The sequence below is a fragment of the Macadamia integrifolia genome, chromosome 12 (genome assembly GCF_013358625.1).
Source record: "Macadamia integrifolia cultivar HAES 741 chromosome 12, SCU_Mint_v3, whole genome shotgun sequence".
In the NCBI taxonomy this organism is placed as follows: Eukaryota; Viridiplantae; Streptophyta; class Magnoliopsida; order Proteales; family Proteaceae; genus Macadamia; species Macadamia integrifolia.
The window spans coordinates 17,494,459-17,513,809 of record NC_056568.1 but is presented as its reverse complement, the minus strand read 5'-3'; the positions used below and the strand labels follow the sequence as shown (position 1 = coordinate 17,513,809).

Below are 19,351 nucleotides of genomic sequence, written 5' to 3'. Positions count from 1 at the left end.
AGAGTTTCAAATCTTAACAAAGATCTCTTCGTAGACCTGAAGAACCTAAAAAAAAGGGGGGGGGGTTTCTATCTCAAGAATGCTTAAGAACACTCAAGAACACTCAAGAACACTTAAAGGAGGTGGCTCAAGAACATACTATTTTTGGGTAAAAACTGGATCTAACTAAGAATTTGGATTGAATATCTTCAAGATCCCAAAGAACACTTCGAAGATCCGAATGAATTTTCAGATCTTGACGAAGATCGCTCCGAAGATCAAAAGAAAATCGAGAGGGGGGAGGAAAATTTCACTCTGAAAGAGGAGGGGGATCCTGGTGTGTTGGTGTGTCTTTTTGTAAGGGAGGGGGTATTTATAGTTTTTTCCAGTCAAATAGGAGAGGGGGAATCCCTTTATCCAGTGGACGAAAAAGGGGGCTCTTGCCTAAAGTGAAGAGATATGATTTTTTGTCCAATGGGTAAAGGGGGGGTTAAAGGCAAAAATGGGTGGGGAGGGATTTTGTCCAGTGAGTAAAAGGGTTTTTAGAAAAAATGGGAGGAGAGAGAAATTTTAGCTAGAAAAAGGTGATTTTTAGAAAAGCGGGAGGAGAGAGAAGGTTTAGTAGAAAAGGTAGTTTTCAAAAAAGCAGGAGGAGAGAGAAGGTTTAGTCGAAAAATGCAATTTTCAAAAAAGTGGGAGGAGAGAGAAAGTTTAGCCGAAAAAGACAGTTTTCAAAAAAGCACGAGGAGAGAGAAAGTTTAGCCAAAAAAGGCAGTTTTCAGAAAAGCGAGAGGAGAGAGAAAGTTTAGCCAAAAAAGGTAGTTTTCAAAAAAGCGAGAGGAGAAAGAAAGTTTAGCCGAAAAAGGTAATTTTCAAAAAAGTGGGAGGAGAGAGAAAATTTAGTCAAAAAAGATAATTTTTGGAAAAGGGGGAGGAGAGTGCAAGTTTAGCTGAAATAGGTAGTTTTCGAAAAAGCGGGAGGAGAGACCGAAAAAGGTAATTTTTGAAAAAGTGGGAGGAGAGAGAAAGTTTAACTGAAAAGGTAATTTTCAAAAAAGTGGGAGGAGAGAGAAAGTTTAGGCGGGGAATGCAGGTGATGTCACAGGTGCGCGAATGCATGGGTGTGTAGGCATTGTGCACAATAGGTGTGTGCATGCGCGGGTGTGCAGACAATGTGCACGATGTGTGGGCCACCTGCCCATGGTGTAGGCACAGTGTGCATGGCCATGCAGGCAAGGTGTGCACAGCAGGCACAACGTGCGACGAGGGCATGCACACTATGCAACGAGGTGCACACCGTGCGGCGGGGCCATGCATAGTATACGACGGGGGGTGCACAGTGTGTGGTGGGGGCGCACACACTGTGCAATGGGGACGTGCACACTATGCGACAAGGGTGTGCAGAGGTATGTAGGCTGAGTGCATGTGCTGCAGCCTGTGGGCAGCAAGCACGCGCGCGGGTTGGCCTGTTGGCCAGTGTGCGCAGCGCACATGCGAATATGGGTTTTTCTGACGATGATTACGCAAGATCCGTCTGTCTGATTTTGGCATATCATATATCGTCGGAATCATATTTCTGAGCACTATTCATTAGTACGGTCATCTTGATCGGATTCCTTCATATATAAAAATTTAAAATTGGACCCCTTCGCTCTTGCGTGGGGATTTCTAGGGTTTCAGACTTGGGAGTGTTTTGGGGTTATTTGGGTAGGTAGGAGATGAATTTTAGGGTGTTTGGGTTAGGAAAGAAATTTTTCTAGGTTTTCAACGGGATTGTCCGTGTCTGTGGCATATGTACTAGAAGGCGTGATTTTTCGAGGATGATTGCCGGAGATTCATCGGCCCAATTTTAAAGTATCATATATCATCATAATCGTGTTTCCGAGCACTATTTATCTGCATGGTCATCTTGACCAGATTCTTTCATATATGAAAAGTCAAAATTAAACCTTCCTCTCTCCTGTGCATGGATTTCTAGGGTTTTGAGAGGGGAATGTTTCCATCAGCACCTCTGTCGGTCAGAAGTCGAAAGTCTCGTCCAAGATCCAAATTTCATTATAGCCATAGGAGGGTGACAAAATTGGGTGTCTATAGAATGCCCCTCTTTGGGCGAGGCCTGTGCCAATGACCAAGGGACAGAGGAAAGAATGACCACATTTTGTCACCTAGAGCATATACTGTCGTCATCTTGCTCAGTTACGACGGAGTTAAAAAAAAAATGCAACAGATAATATCTCTAAAGTTTTAGGACTTACCTGGGCTGCCAATTGGGGGAAAGGAATTCGCTGCTCTTCCAATCCTGCAAAAAAAAAAGTACTTTGATCCTAATTCTTCCTTAGCTGGGCTTCGCATGTGCCAGTTTAGGGAATATGGTCTCCAGGTTGGGTCTTTCGAGCTGATCTGGACTATCTAGGACTAATGATTACAAGAGAGGAATTCGCTACTCTTCTAGTCTTGCAAAAAAAATTGTTTGATGCATGGGTTTTCCTTAGTTAGGCTTCACATGTGCCAGTTTAGGGATTTGATCTATGAAATCGGGCCACTCAGATCCGACTCAAAGAAGAAGGGCCTCCTGGGGCCAAGTTAACAACATTGGGCCACCTGGGGCCAGATAAAAGTGATTGGGCCACCTGGGGCCGAGTAAATTATGTCTTATTTTGATTTTTCCTTGATTCTTGATTTTTGGTTTAGAATTTGATTCTTGATGTTGATTTAGAATCTTTTGATTCTTGATGCTTGATCTGGAATATTAAAATTAATATTTTTTTTGGTATAAAATGGGTCCCCTTCCCTGTTCATTCTTCATTCTAACTTTTTTGAGTGAAGTGAGTTCCTGGAACCCTCTGGGTTTTCTTGAAGTTTTTCCTCTTGTTCTTGGTTTTCTTCATTTTTCTCTTAGAGTTCTTGAAGATATTCATCTTATTCTTGAGGGAAGAGTTATTTGGAGAATTTGACATTCTCACCGGCTATTATGCAAATTGGGAAACTTTCTAGGGCTTCTTGTAAATTTTAAAAGTTTTGGGGGCTTTTTACAATTTTTGAAAATATGGCTGAAAGGAGGAAAATGAAGACTTTGGGAGAGGTTCAGCTTGAGAGTTGCAATAGTCTTTCCCATAGGGATGAGAGCTAGGATGATTGGTATTCCGAGCAAACCCTTCGCAACAGCCAGAATCACATCTGCAACTCCATATGGGGTTCTTGGGTAAGTCTTTACATTTCATTCATTATTTCGATCATCTTTTATTCCTTTTTTTAATATGATAACCATATATATTTTTGTTAATATTTATTTTATTTTTTACAATCAAATATTTTGATTGTAAATGAAATTTAATAAACTAATTTTAAATATTCTGAAGTTAGTTCTATACTCTTTTATTATTTATTTATTATTTCCATTAGCATGAGGGGAAGGAACCACCTACCTTGGCCTCCTATGACCATCTGAACATGGTTCAATCTTGGCAGAGGATGCTCCCTCGCAGGGTGAAGGAGATGGTTAATGATACCTATTTGTGCCGGCTGGCCCTTGTAGAGACCCAGAAGTTTAATTTGGCATTGGTGGGGGCCCTGATGGAGTGGTGGTGGCCGAGTACTCACACTTTTCACCTTCCTGTTGGCGAGATCACCATTACGCCTATGTGCTTCTATGCCTTGATAGGCATTCCATTTGGGGGTAGAACCATGACCCTACAGCAAGATTCCCGACTACCAGGGAGTTCGCAGATCTGACCGGTATCACCATTAAAGCCGGCCATATGTGCATCTGCCTAGGGGAGATTAGTGACTGATGGTGGAAAGTTAGCCTGGGGGAGAATCCAAGCAACATGTCACGTTCCTCCCTGCTGTTTTCCGTGGGTCAGTGCCTCTTCAGTGACCTCCGAGGGGGAGTAGATATCCTCTTGGTGTTCTTCCTCAAAGATCTTCGCACAGTAGATACCTGGGATTGGGGCGGGGTCACCTATGCATATCTCCTGCGGTCCTTGGACCTGTTGTCCTATGGGGATAAGGGCCTTAAGGGGGCAGGCTACATCATCCATGTAACTTTCCTTCTCATATCTATTTTCTTTTGGTCATTTGGTCTGCACTTTCTTACTTTGATTTCTTGAAATAGCCCTAGTGTTTTGAGCATCTGGGAATCCTAGCCCTTAAACTGAGGGATCTTGAGACATTCTTCTTCCCCCTGGCCACAAAATGGGGAGATAACCAGGTGGTCTGGGCCCGATGTCATCCTCCGGGGACCACCGCTCATTCTCTTTTGAAAGATCTCACTGAGGTATGCTATGTCCGACACTAATATTCTATTTGCCTGATGCTGTACTTACCCTTCCTTGGTTTTGTAGGTTGCTTGGAGACCATTCCATGACCTTGTGTTTTTAGATTCCGAGAGAGTCGACTGGGTTCATCAATTGTTTGAGAATTGAGTCATTTTCCAGGGCCTATGGGGCCATGCCTAGTACTTAGGAGAGAGGGTAGTACCCTAATGGTCAGATATCGATCCACGTCCTTCTCCCAGTCTTCCTCCACCCACCATGCACTGTCCAGAGATCATCCTAGTGGACGAGATGAGGCGCTTAGCTAACGGAGTATGGGAGGACCTCTTTCTTGATCCGGATAGGGACTACAGAGCCTTCCTAGAGGAGGAGACAATGTGCACCCCTGAGTATTTCCTGCAGATTCTTCGTTGTTCTGGTCTTGACTGATGTTCTTTCAGGGGAGAATGTGACATATAGATCCTTCTGCTGTTCGGTCGCATGCCAGTGCTACCGATCTTTCCCAAACAAGGCCCTTTACTAGTGCCAATGGGTCTCTAAGAGTTGCTAACATTCCTTTTCGTGGCTTCCCTGCCTGGACCTATCCTAACGTGGCCAACCCCAGACTCCCTCATCTTCTGGAGCTGAACACAGATGTAAATGCTTCCCTTTGGCTACCTATTCCTTATGATTATGTGAGTATTTGATCATTTTCCAATTAACTCTTGGATTTCTTTGGTTGATATGCTCTTTCTCAAGTGTCCCCGGAGGTCTATACTGAGATTAGGAGGATGCACTATGGCCTGTGCGAGGTGATAGTTACCAAGGATCGGGAGATTCCCCGATAGGATGCACTGATTGAGGACCTAACCCAGAGGCTGGAGCAAGTTGGAGTAGCATCTGTGGACTCCCCAGTGCTTCATAAGGATGGTTCGGAGTACAGTTCAGATGATGGCTTCTGACCCATAGGGATTTGTTCCTGTATTTCCTGCAAACACAAACACATGGATATTTTCTTTCTTTTTTCTTTTTCCCTCTCCTTGTTTATTCATTATTTTATTTCAACATCTCTATGGAAACTTACTTTTGGCACAAAGAAAATCTTTCTTTGTCTTTTTTTTTTTTTTTTTCCTTTTTTTTTTGTTGTTTGCAATGCTTAGGCACAATCAATTCCATAACTCAAGTCATAATTAGAATAATCGGGATAACACGAAAATCCACATACTTCCTCATTCCATTACCAAGTGAATTACATGAAAAGGGGGACCACTTTCCTACCACAGATGGGATAGGTGAATAACAAGTTGGGGAGACTATTCTTGAGGTGGTGAAAGTTCACTAACTCTTCTGGGTCCGTCTCCTTGAGGCCATATTGTCGCCTGATGTATATAGGCAAATAAAAGGACGTTTGAGAAAATCCCATCAATTTGACATAGTTGTGGCCAGGGGTCTTCATCAGAAAATCTTCTTGTGGTTTCCTTGGCACCTCCATGCGATATCCTGCACAGTCCTTTCCTGTAGGTACTTTTCCCAATCGGTGATAAGGTTGAATGCCAAAACTTCTTTCTTATCCTGGTAACAAAAAACTCCGAGTGGGCTTCCCCTTAATGGTGTGGTGAGCTTTAGTTTCTTGAGGAGCCAAATCTAAAAAATAGGACTCCCCTGATAATGGTCTAGTCTGAATCTATGGCCATAGCTCATGTTACCAAATCCCTTGAATGTTTATGCAAAAACCGTAGGGACGATGTCACCTCCCTTCTTCAATTGTTTTACTACCTCAATCAGAACAGATGGTGCACCATGCCTGGGAGTACGGAGAACATAACAAGCTATCATGCAAAGTAAATAAGCATCTAGGGATCGCTACTGATGGATTCCTCCCATTGGTAGATATTGGATGAAGATATGAGCCACCTTAAGAATGTCGATCTTCCCATGCCTGACAAACTGCTTTACTTCTTCTTCTTTCCATCCGAAGAAATCTTGAATTTCCTCTAGGCAATTTTTCTTCGAAGAGGGTTGGAACAAACTGCCTTTGGGTGGAGATAGCATACAAACCCAAAATTCTTCAAGAGTTGGGCAAATCTCTACTAATCCAAACTGAAATACTTGCAGGTCAGCATCCCAGTGTTGAGGCACCTGTCGAAGTAATTGGTGATGTAGCTTCACACATCCAACTTGGCCAAGAAATGACACATTCATGGATTCTAGCAATCCTGGTGCCTTCATATTTTTGTCCAAGGTCCATTTTCTCAATGTCTTATCCAACGAGCCCATGAATTTTCATGAAACCAATACAAATAATGAGATATGATGTCAAAGCATTACTCATTGGCTAATGATTCAAATAGGCCTTTACCACTGTTGCATCAAGCTCTTCTTTTTTTCTTTTGACTTTAATTGATCAAGGGTGGAGAATAAACTAGCCTTGATAAACTAGTGTCGAGTGGCCATTTTCTTTTAGGGGATAGAATCCTGGATAAAGATGGATGGACCATAGGTGAATTAAAAGAGGATAGAATCTTGGATAAGAATGGATGGACCATAGGTGAATGACAGATACTTAATGGCCTTTCATGCCAAATGGCGATTCTTGCGTGATAGAATCCTGAGTAAGAAGTGACGGACCAATGGGTGGATGACGGATACCTAATGGACTTTCATGCATAATGGCGATTTTTGGGGGACACAAACTATGATGATCTTTTAAGGTATTTTGAATATTAATCAAGGAACCGATTTATTGCCTTTAGATGGTTGAGACCGCACTTGCTCATGTCAAGTTGCCTACATATCCCTCGAAAGGTATCAAGTCTGACGTAGTTCAGGCTATTCACCTTTTCAGACATAATATTTCTTGAGTTTATCCATGTTAACCAGTCCGGGTATTTCTTCGCCGTTGTGGTTTACGAGTTTCACAACTTTGCCTAGTAGAATTTCTTTGACAGTGAATGGGCTGCTTCAGTTGGGCCTGAATTTTTCTCTTGGGTCATGAATTGGGACTCTTTGTTCTTGAAGAACAAGTTTGCCCACCTCTGTGTGGCAGGGCTTCACATTTTTGTTAAAGGCCCTGGCTATTATCAGTTGATACTTCTTCAGATTATTTATGGCTTTCATATGCCTTTCATCAAGAAAGTTGAGCTCGTCATGTCTGGCCTTCATCCACTCTCCTTCAGGTAGTTGACTATCAAGAAGCACCCTCAGGGATGGTACCAGGATTTTCACAGGTAGAACCGCCTCAACTCCATACACCAAAAGAAAGGAGTTGCCCCTGTCGAAGATCATACAGAAGTCAGGTATTCCCATAAGGCAAGGGGTAATTTATCGACCCAATCCTTGTGTGTTTCTACCATTTTCTACATAATGAATATGATTTTCTTGTTAGCTACTTCTACTACCCCATTGGTCTGTGGCCTGTAAGTGGTAGAGCGATGGCTTTTGATACCAAATTTTGTGTAGATTTTATTAGTCTTGCCTAAAAAATGGGATCCCTGATCTGATATCAACTCTTGAGGTACTCCATATTGAGAAATGATGTTTTCCTGGATGAACTTGGCCACCTTAGCAGATGTGAGGACTGCATAGGACTGAGCTTCTATCCACTTGGTGAAATAATCAATGGCTACTAAGATAAACTCGTGGCCGTTGGATGCTTTAGGGTTAACCTTTCCAATGATATCAATGCCCCAAGTGGAGAATGGCCAAGGTGAACTGAGCGAATGCAACTCTGTTGGTGGGATATGTATGATGTTAGCAAATATCTGACACTTGTGTCATTTCTTGACAAAGTCCACGCAATCTGATTCCATTGTGTTCTAGTAATATCCTAGCGTGAGGATTTTCTTAGATAACATCTTGGCATTCATGTGGGGTCCACAAAGACCTTGATAAATTTCTTCCATGATAGTTGTAGCTTGTTCCTCATCTACACACAACAACTGTATTATGTCATAGGACCGTTTGTATAACTGATCCTCTTGGAGAATAAACTGGGTGGCATATCTTCTTAGAAATTTCTTCTCTTTGTTAGTTGCTTCAATTGGATACTTCCTTTCCCTAATGAAATCCACTATGTGAATGAACCAAGACCGACCATCCACAGTGAGAGATTTCACTGAATTCTGATAAATGGGCCTGCTTCTTTGTTCTACTAAGAATGGTCGGACTCTAGCCATAGGGTTTCACTCTACCATAGAAGTTAAGGTTACAGGGGCATCAGCAAACCTGTTATTATCCCTCTGGAAGTATTTGAACAAAATCTTCTCAAAGTGTTCAATCACCTCTTCCAGATGCTCTTAATATGGCTTTAGCTTCTCATCTCTAGTTTTCCACTTTCCTTTTGTCTGACAGATGACAATAGATGAATCATTGTAAACCTTGATCCTTTTCACCCCAACGGTTAAAGCAGTTTTGAGTCCCAAAGCACAAGCTTCATACTCAGCAATGTTGTTGGTACATGGGAAGTCGAGGCAGAATGATGAAGGTAAATAAAGACCATCAGGAGTGATAAACAATACTCCCGCACCACATCCCTTCTGATTGGCTGCTCCATCAAAGAATAACTGTCATTTATTAACTGTGTCTTCTTCCTCTACTGTTGCTATTCCTTCATCGGGAAAGGCATCGTCCAAGGATCTTCCATCTTCTATGGGGTGAGCAGCCAAATGATCAGCTATGGCTTGCCCTTTGCTAGATTTTTAAGTAACATAGGTGATGTCAAACTTTGATAGCAAAAGTAACCAACAGGCCATCCTTCCTATTAAGCCGGTTTCTCGAAGAGATATTTGATGGGATCCATCTTTGAGATCAAATGCACTAGATAGGAAACCATGTAATGTCATAACCTTTTAGTTGCCCAAATCAAAGCAGCACAAGTTCTTTCCAAAGATGTGTACCGGGTCTCATATTCTAGAAACTTCTTGCTGAGGTAATATATGGCATGTTCTTCCCCTTTTCCATTTCCTTCAGTGCTAGCAAAGAGCCCATGGAATATTCTCCCATGGACAAATACAACAAAAGTGGTTCTCCTTCCACTGATGGTGTCAATACTGGTGGGTTCATAAGGTACTCCTTGATCTTGTCAAAGGCTTGTTGGCATTGGTCATTCCATTCCGTGGGCTGACCCTTCTTTAGCAGCTTGAAAATTGGTTCACAAATTGTAGTCAATTAAGCTATGAATCTGCTAATATATTGGATGTGACCTAGAAATCCTCGTATTTGCTTCTCATTTCGAGGCGTGGGCATTTCCTGAATTGCCTTGATCTTGATATGGTCAACTTCAATGCCTCTTTCACTCACCAAGAAGCCTAACAACTTTCCCGCCATTGCCCCGAATACACACTTCTGAGGGTTCAACTTCAGCTAATACTTCTTGATTCTTTCAAAGAATCACCTTAGTGCGGGAATATGCCCCTGTCGATCTTTAGACTTTACTATCATGTCGTCCACATAGACTTCCATATCTTTATTTATCATGTCATACAATATGGTTGTGGCTGCTCTTTGATAGGTTGTCCCAGCGTTCTTCAGTCCAAAAGGCATCACCTTGTAACAATAGGTTCCCCCATGGAGTGGTGAAGGCTATTTTCTCACGATCCTCTAGGTGCATGCTTATTTGATTATATCCTGAGAATCCATCCATGAATGATAACAAAGCATGCCCCACCATATTATCCACCAATACATCAATGTGAGGTAATGGAAAATCATCTTTAAGACTTACTTTGTTAAGGTCTCGATAGTCTACGCACATTCGTACCTTTCCATCTTTCTTCGGTACTGGTACAATATTGGCCAACCATTGGGGGTACTTCACCACTTGTAAGAAACTCACATTCCATTGCCTCACAACTTCTTTTTTGATCTTTTCACTCCATTCTGGCCGCATTCTTCAGAGCTTTTGTTTTACCTGCTTTGCCCCAGGGTAAGTCGGCAATTGATGCTGCACAATGTTGGATTTGATACCAAGCATATCCTCATAAGACCAAGCAAAGACCTCGATGAATTCCTTCAGAAGATTACTCATCCGTTTTGCTTCTTTGTCATCAAGGGTAGTGCCAATTTTTTCCTCTCAAAGGCATTGGTCGGTTCCTAGATTAATAAACCACGTATCCTCACGGATGGGTTGGGCTTTCTTTGGTTTGCATTACTTTATTAATTCTTGATATTTATTAAGGTCATCAATGGAAAAAGGAGGTAAGTCATACTCAGAATAAAAAATTTCATGCATGGAAGGAGTAACAAACTTGCCATACAAGGACTTTGGACTCTTCTCAAAAGGGGAGATTGACACAGAATCACAAACAATAGATTTGACTACAGACTCGATAATTGGCTTGATGCTTTCACTAGGGGTAATCAGGCTAGTTACCTCAATAGCATGGGCAAACTTGAAATTTTCTCCAATGCTTGTCCAGTTCAGAAGTGGTTCAGTGGCTTGATGGATGAGGAGATGTCGCAAAGGGCTTTTTTCGCCTACTGAAAAAGTTATGGCTATTTCTTTAGTGGCATCATGGTTCCTCTGGACAGGTGCCCGCTTCTTCATGAATACTAACTGATCAATCTCGTGCTCTAAGAAGTCAAACTTTCTGAGGGGTGAAGATCAATGGAGACTACTCAATCCTTTTTCTATGAAGTCTGTCTTTTCGAGCCTGTTGAGGGATGCCATCCCGGTACCTCGATCACATCTTTAACCACCTTCACAAGCCTTCCCATTGTAATTGGTTCAGGAACAATACATACAAACCATCATCCTTTGTGCTCTCCTCTATTTTGCATACAACTTCTTCCTTTGAAAGGATGGGGTTTGAGCTCATGCAACTCTCGGGCTCTTGGCTCTTATAGGAGAGAACAAATGAAACCTTTCAAATCAATGAGAAGCGGAAGTCTCCAGGTGAGCCTTATCTTCTTCTCCCATTCTCTCTTCATGAGGACTCGAGAATTAGGTGCCTCCTTTGATTGGATCAATGTTGTAGGATCATCAGAGGAAGACCCAGTCTCAATCAGTGCAATTTCTGCTATCCCAGTGATGCAATTGTCTTGGTCACCTTCTTTGACTAGGATTTTCTATTGTTCCACTTCATGAGTCACCCAATCGAACTTGTCTTGGAAGAAAATTTCAAGTCATGGTTGCATCTTGGCAGTAGTTTCATCAAACCACAGCTCTACATTCCCACAAAATGGAAAATCCTCTCATTCTTTCACAAAGTATCCATTGAGAGTAGGGTAGTAAGTGATAAAGATCTTCCTAGTCATCCATAGCACTTTCTGCCCTTTGACAGTTGGAGGAGTATACTTGAGACCATTCTTTCCTTTGTTCACTACCAAACTAGGCTACTTTGGAACTCATTGGTGATATTTCCCTAGTCCCATGCCAAGAAAATACTACATGTTCATCATCTGATTCACTGACAGACTCCAGATGGCTTCATAGTTAGCTGGGATTTTCTCCTTTGGAGCTTCTTTGGTAATGGCTGCGCAAGGGGTGTCTATTTCAAAACCACTCAGTTGCACTTCTTAGTTTTGTTCTTCCCCATTTTCAATGTTGGCCAGAGTGTTAACCATTTCAGGATCTCCGGCCACTAAGACTACCTTACCCTCATGAATGAACTTCATTTTTTGATGGAGACTAGAGGACACCGCCTTTGCAGGATGCAATCAAGGCCTTCCCAAGAGCATGTTAAAAGCTGCCAGTATATCAATGACTTGGAAATCAATAGCAAACTTCATAGAGCCAATCTTTATAGCAAGGGTAATGATGCCAAGGATCTTCCTCTTGGTATTATCGTATGCCCTTATGGTTTGGGTGGTTGGCCTCATTTGTTCTAAGTTGATGCCGATACTCTTTGTTGATCTCAATGGTAGCACATTAAAAGTGGACTCATTGTCAACAAGAACCTGGGGAACTATTTTATCAAGGCATTCAACTGTAATGTGGAGAGCCCGATTGTGTTGGGTTTCATTAGGAAGCACAGAATCTGAGAACATCAAAGACTGCACTGCATATATTGCTCCTACTATATGTGTGAGGTTCATCGGATTTATCTCGATCAGCACTTGCACATTAGTGAGAGACCTCAAGACTGCTTCACAGTGTGAAGTGGACGCCATCAACAATCCCCAAATGGAGATGTTTGCCTGGCACTTCTTGAGTTGAGCCAAAACTGGGTTCTCTGGCTCTTTCTTTACCCTACTAGTTTTGGGCTCATTAGCCCTTGGCTGCTCTACTGCTAGAGCCTTGCCCTTGTAGTCTTTCCCACTTCTAGTTTCCATCACGTTGATTGGTTTTTTCATAATAATCTCGGTGGGATAACTATCTTCATCATCACTATTGGTTAGGGTGATTATCACCACCATAGAATCATCTTCTTCTGATTCTCCTTCTCTGCTTGGGGTGGGAAGTCAAGGACCTCCATAAATATCCATAGCCCTAGCTTATAGCTTCTTGACTGCATTGGAAAGCTATTGGAATGCAGTGTCAACTGCCTCTGTGATTTTGTCATCTGGTCCTATTTCCTCCAGATCATCCAATCGCTCCCGGTAGTAAAGATCACTGACGGTTACTTCCCCTAACATTTTGTCAATTTCTCCTAACCTTTCTTGCATTCTTAATGTGTTGGAATACACTTCACACCATTTTTCTTCCTACTCAAATTTGGAGTACTGTTCTTCCATATAAACTTGCATCGGCACTCTAGATTCCCCTCATTTTTTGAATCTAATGTAGAATCATCTCCCTCCATACATAGGGAAGGGTAAATGCTAATTGTTGGATCAGCTATTAGGTCATCATTACCAATGGCGTAGACTGAGAAACATATCGGATGTTCTGGTTAGTAATATTCTTACTCATCATCATAATTATTGTACCAAGACCTTTGGTAGTCATCCCAGTCTGGATACCCATCATCCTCAGAGTCATCTCCATCCTTCTCATCTTCATTTTCTTCCTCATCGTCATTGTCATCGTCATCGTCATCATCCTCTTCTTTGCTGATTTCACTCCCACTTGATTCTTCATCAAACTCCTCAGGACCTTCAAATTCTTCGGCATCTAAACGCTCATAGTATTCAAAGCATACGGACCAGAAGATCTCCATAGGGTTGGTCCTATCATTGCTGGCTTGAAGTTGGACCAGTCCTGACTCATCATCCTCTAGGTCACTCCCTAAGTGGATTAAGGAAATGTATTCTTTGATCTGCTCCCCTATAGCCAATGTGGTTACTGCTCTGAGAAGATCAGCTATAATATCTTCAATTACCTCTAGATTATCTTCTGAAGTTACAGCAGGATGAATTAGAGAAGTGGGATCACTCTCCTAGTCTTCCCCTAATGCATTTACTGACCCTGTTGATGAAGTCATCTTTGGGGAATCTGGTAGTACAAGCATATCCTACCAATCGTTCCCATCCATCCATCCTTCTTTTGGGTTATACACTAAACCTTGAGAATGGGATTGGTATGAGCTGATGAGGGATATGAAGTGGGATGGTATGAAGATGATGTAATATGAGAGGTAGGGTATGAAGATTGGGGGTGATAGGATGAAGAGGTTCCTCCACTTTGATGGCGGGGGAAAGGTTAATGATATGACGGAGGCTAATAATATGGCAGAGGCTGGTAATGTGGTGCGGTAGATTCTTCTGATGATGAGGGATGGATGGGGGTACTCGATCTTCTGACTCTTCCTCTGATGATTCTCTTCTTCTGGGGGTTCTTATAACTCTAGCCCTTTGACTCATGATTTTTCTATAAGTGTGGGCATTCATATAATTCTTCCAAGCTCTAGGTACAATGAGTTGAATGGGGTCACTCTCCATTGTTTCTTCATCCAGATTGTTCACATGATCAGGGAGTGGGTTGGTATTGACATTGGGTGGCTGTTTGATCTTGACCTCAATGGTTCCATTGTCTACCAAGTCCTGAATTGCATGCTGTAAACCCAAACATGTTTCAGTATTATGCCCCTTCTGAGTGTGGTAGGCACAATACTCATGATCCCTATACTAAGCTGGGGGAGGGTTGCTGATTACTCTTGGAGCCATTGTTCCTAGCAATCCTTGCTTTTTTAACCTCTCATATATGGCTGTTACGGGCATTCTTAGATCAGAAAACTATCTTTTTGGGCGAGGAGCCTTTTGGGCTAGTGCATCTGCTTGTATTATGAAGGGTTGTTAAGATGTGGCTGGTGAGATTGACTGCTAAACTGCACTCACCATATTAGTTTCCAGACCATTTCCTCGTCTGACTCGAGTGTTCTTACTTGCATCTTAGGAGGATCCTTGATACTGGGTCTCTCTCAGAATTCTATTGTCCACCCATGTGTTGGTGGCTATCAAGGCATCAAAAGTTTACACATGCTAATAGTAAAGAACATCATAATAGGGCTTTGACAAGTTCTCTATTAACATATCTACCTGCTCTGCTTCTGAAGGCCTATCTACCATCTTGGCAGCCTTGTCTCTGAATCTCATCAAGAAGGCGGTGAATCCTTCTTTAGGTTGTTGCCTTAATGTCTCGAGCTCCTGACATTTCACATCCACCTCAGTATTGTAGGAGTACTGTTTGGTGAAGTCCTTCACTACCGTCGCCCAATTATGAGTTTGTGATGACTCCAACTGTGTGAGCCACCTCAGTGCTGGTCTCGATAGGGTTAACATGAAGGTTTGCCCCATCTGGTTATCTGCAAGTTGCCACGACTTGGCGATGTTAAGGAAGGCATTGAGATGAGCCTCGGGGTCTCCTGACCCATCAAATCTATCAGTCTACCACTTGAATTTTTCTGGAATTCTTGCTCCAGAGAAGAAACTCAGTTCCTCAGAATCCACTGCTTGGCCTTCTGAGCCTTTTCCTGCTCGAATTATGCTCTTCAAATTCTCTAACTGCTCTCTGAGCTTCCTTTCTTTCTCTATCTCCAGAGGCTCATAGCGGACGTGTGCTATAAATTCCTCTCCTTCATCTTCGATCACTACCCTAGGAGGAAGGACCCTGGAATAGGCCCCTCGTTGACCATTCAGCCGGGTAGGTGAAGATCCTCTCTGACCGATTGGCCAAACATGCTCTGGTTTCCCTGAGTTGACTTGGGAAGAATTCCCATGATGACCTGTAGCTCCATTCTGGTCTAGATCTCCTGTTGCTGGTGTCGGCTCATTCCTGGGATCAGCTCTGGGAGGGTTCTAAAGTATATGCAATATCTGAGCTATCCTTCTTTTGACTTCAGCCATTTCTGTCTACAAGGTTTCCACGGGACGAACCCAGGCCTATTCAGGTGTTTTCATGTTGGGTGGATCTATGCTTACTGGGTTGTAATCACCTGGTAGTAGACAATCTTGAAGAGATGATGGAGGTGATTCTGGATTTAGGTGAGTCAATCAATTACCCTTACATGTCCAAAGGGACTGCGGCGAATACTTGAGGTGTGGAATTGTGCCTGAACCAAAAGTGGTTTATTTTAGGATTCTTGAATTCCCAACCCCTTGTTCATACATTCACTAAATTAACAAATGTTAATTCATCCAAGGCCAGTCCACTAAATGGTAGGGGTGGATAGGGTTTGATGCCCTTGGTTCACCCAATGCCATAAGTGAGAAGTTCATACAAATGGCTTGTTGAGAATATTCCCATAAGATATTCTATGTAATAAAGTCATGCTTTTCTTGCTCTTTTCCCACTAGAGGTCCTTCCTCCTGATTTTCTCGGGACTTCTCGGGACTTGATGTGACTGACGGGATTGAGTCATGTTTTTGGACTTTTTCCTTAAGGAGGAAGGACACTTTTCATCCGAAACCCACTTTAGGAAAGCAATTCTTTACGACGGGAATATAGTGTAGGAACATTCCTTTTCAAGACTGCAAACAAGTTCGACAATTAGCTTGTGGCACTCCTAGCTTTTTCATCTATTTTCTACATGATGCGAGCATACGGTGGATGCAATAGGACCGACAAGACTTCCTTGACTAGATCTATATACGCAAGGTACATGATCCTTTTGATATACCCGTAGGTACAAGATCAATGTGGTGACTTCCTTGCTTATTACTCGTGACTACACACAAGGTTAAGCAATTGGTCACAGGGTGGTGGAACCGTGAGTGATTGTGTGTAAAAGTGTAATGTAGGGTAATCATTATTCGATCTCAGAATGCCATAAAGTGCTTGAACCTCCCCGAGGGTGCTAGCACAAATACAACATCCTTGCCATTTGATGATACCTTCCACTCTTGTATAGGAAGCAGGTATCATTTGCTCTCGAGTACTTTTCATGACATACACTGACCTCCTCGAGGGTGCGAGCATGACAGGGAGTCCGTTGCCAAATGATTTTACTTCGAGCATGATGCATGATGCAGTTAGTGAATATAATTATAAACATAGGGTTGGCCAAATATGTCTTCAAACAAATGTGGTGGAAGATGTTCTTGCATTTAAAGGTAGCATCTAGTATTGGAAGCTTTACATTTATCTCCAGTGGAGTCGCCACTGTGAGGGTAGCGGCCGGAGAAGAATGGACTATGCATCCCCATCCTCTCTCCTCTCTCTCTCTCTCTCTTCACCTTCATATGAGGGGGAGGGGATCGAGTCGTGTGTGCTTTACTTGCAGGCCCCGCACCATCGTATCGCCACTTGGAGATATGTGGAGCCCTATTTCGTAAGAGTGTAAAATTCATTATTTGAGACAGGGGGTTTGATGATGGTCCAATTCAGGGATCTGGATCATGCAAATGGGGTTTGGAGTCACCACCTAGGGTTATGGGCCTAGGACCTGGGGATGGGCCCGATTCTTGAAAAAAGGGCTCAAAATTTGGTCTGGTCTAGAGATTTAGCGTAAGCGTTAGGTTGTAGAATTGGGAAGGTGTTAAGCACCCAATTTGCCCGGTTCAACCAGTCTTCTTGCTAGATGTTTGAGAACGAACATTTTCCATAATTATTACTATTCTACATGTATGGCTAAGTTATCACATATATATATTAATTGAATTCAATCTACTATATACACTAAGACAAGGTCTGTTTAAAGTCTACATTATGACAAGTTGGTTGAGAAATTATACTTGAACTTAAACCCTATTTCGGGTCAAGAGGGATGGGTCCCTGATTAGTGCCGATTCGAACTATTTTTCAGATTCTCCTGGCTCAGGGAAAGATGGTCTTGACGTCAAACTTTTTTTCTTGAGAGATGCTGATTGTGATGGTATCCGGACAAAGTTCAGGCTAGGAACTGTCACTTTTAGATTTGGATTTGGACAGAGCTTCAGCTAGGGAAGGCTACTTTTGGGCTTGGGATGAGGTGGCACTCCGATAGAGCTTCCATTGGGGATAGACTAAGGGAGGGTTAGGCTGAGGTGGCACTTTGATAGAGCTTCTGTTGGGAATGGCTATTTTCGAAAAGATTCCAGGGACACTTGGACAGAGGTTCAGCTAGGAAAGGTTATTTCTGGAAAGAAACGGGCTGACCTAAAAATGGATTAAAGAACTCCAAAGTCCTAAAGAACACTTTGAAGATCTGAGCAGAGTTTCAAATCTTAACAAAGATCTCTTCGTATACGCAAAGAACCTATAAAAAGGGGGGTTTCTATCTCAAGAATGCTCAAGAACACTCAAGAACAATCGAGAACACTCAAGAACACTCAAGAACACTCAAGAGAGGTGGCTCAAGAATATATTATTTTTTCCTAAAAACTAGATCTAACTAAGAATTTGGATTGAAGATCTTCAAGATCTCGAAGAACACTTCAAAGATCCAAATGAGTTTTTGATCTTGACAAAGATCGCTTCGAAGATCAGAAGAAAATCAAGAGGGGGGAGGAAAATTTCACTCTGAAAGAGGAGGGGGATCCTGGTGTGTTGGTGTGTCTTTTTCTATGGGAGGGGACTCTTGCCTAAAGTGAAGAGGTAGGATTTTTGTCCAATGGGTAAAGGGGGGGTTGAAGGCAAAAATGGGTGGAGAGGGCTTTTGTCCAGTGGGTAAAAGGGTTTTTAGAAAAAATGGGAGGAGAGAGAAATTTTATCCAAAAAAAGGTGATTTTCGAAAAAGCAGGAGAAGAGAGAAGGTTTAGCCAAAAAGTCTGTTTTCGAAAAAGCAGGAGGAGAGAGAAGGTTTAGCCAGAAAAGGTAATTTCTATAAAAGCGGGAGGAGAGAGAAGGTTTAGCCAGAAAAGGTAAATTTCATAAAAATGGGAGGTGAGAGAAAGTTTAGCCAAAAAAGGCAGTTTTCAAAAAAGCGGGAGAGAAAAAGTTTAGCTGAAAAAGGTAAGTTTTAAAAAAGGGGGAGGAGAGAGAAAGTTTAGCCAAAAAAGGGAAATTTTATAAAAGCGAGAGGAGAGAGAAAGTTTAGCCAAAAAAGAAAGTTTTTGAAAAAGTGGAAGGAGAGAGAAAGTTTAGCAAAAAAGGCAGTTTTGAGAAAAGCAGGAGAAGAGAGAAAGTTTAGCCGGAAAAGGTAGTTTTCAGTAAAGCGGGAGGAGAGAGAAAGTGTAGCCAAAAAGGCAATTTTCAAAAAAGCAAGAGGAGAGAGGAAGTTTAGCCTAAAAAGGCAGTTTTTGTAGAGTGGGAGGAGAGAGAAAGATTAGCTAGAAAATGCAGTTTTCAGAAAAGCGAGAGTAGAGAGAAAGTTTAGCCAGAAAAGGTAGTTTTTGAAAAAGCGAGAGGAAAGAGAAAGTTTAGGCAGGGATTGCGGGTGATGTCACAGGTGTGCAAATGCATGGATGTGTGGGCATTGTGCATAGCGGGTGCGTGACGCGCGGGTGTGTCACACCCCGTTCACCCTGAACCGGAGCGGTGACCGAGTTAACACCGGTTAACCCAAACCTGCCAGGACCATCAGATACTGTATTCCACCACAGCATACATACACTAACATCAATTCATCAGATCAGCGGAAGACTAAGTTTTACCTGTAAATAATTCCCATATACTCGATACCCAAATGATAATACCATAATTATATACATTTGGGCCCGAAGGCATGATATATACACAAAAGAATGAAGTTCCAATATCAAGTATATATACATGAATTTATCAAAATCATCAGAGTACACAGCTCGGCTCGATCTCAAGGCTGGAGCTCAGCTCGGCCTCAGAACTGCTGTCCTGCAGCACAGCTCTCACACGCGCAGTCTAC

The 19,351-nt window shown here is 42.4% G+C and overlaps 1 protein-coding gene across 1 annotated transcript in view; it reads left to right on the top strand.

Moving 5' to 3' along the window:
- The first annotated feature begins 1,347 nt into the window (after nt 1-1,347).
- LOC122094761 (protein MLN51 homolog) overlaps nt 1,348-19,351 on the top strand; it is a 44,760-nt gene continuing 26,756 nt past the window's right edge. The window contains exon 1 of the mRNA XM_042665363.1: nt 1,348-1,385. Within this exon, the coding sequence (XP_042521297.1) occupies nt 1,348-1,385 (38 nt within the window). The remainder of the gene's footprint in view (nt 1,386-19,351) is intronic.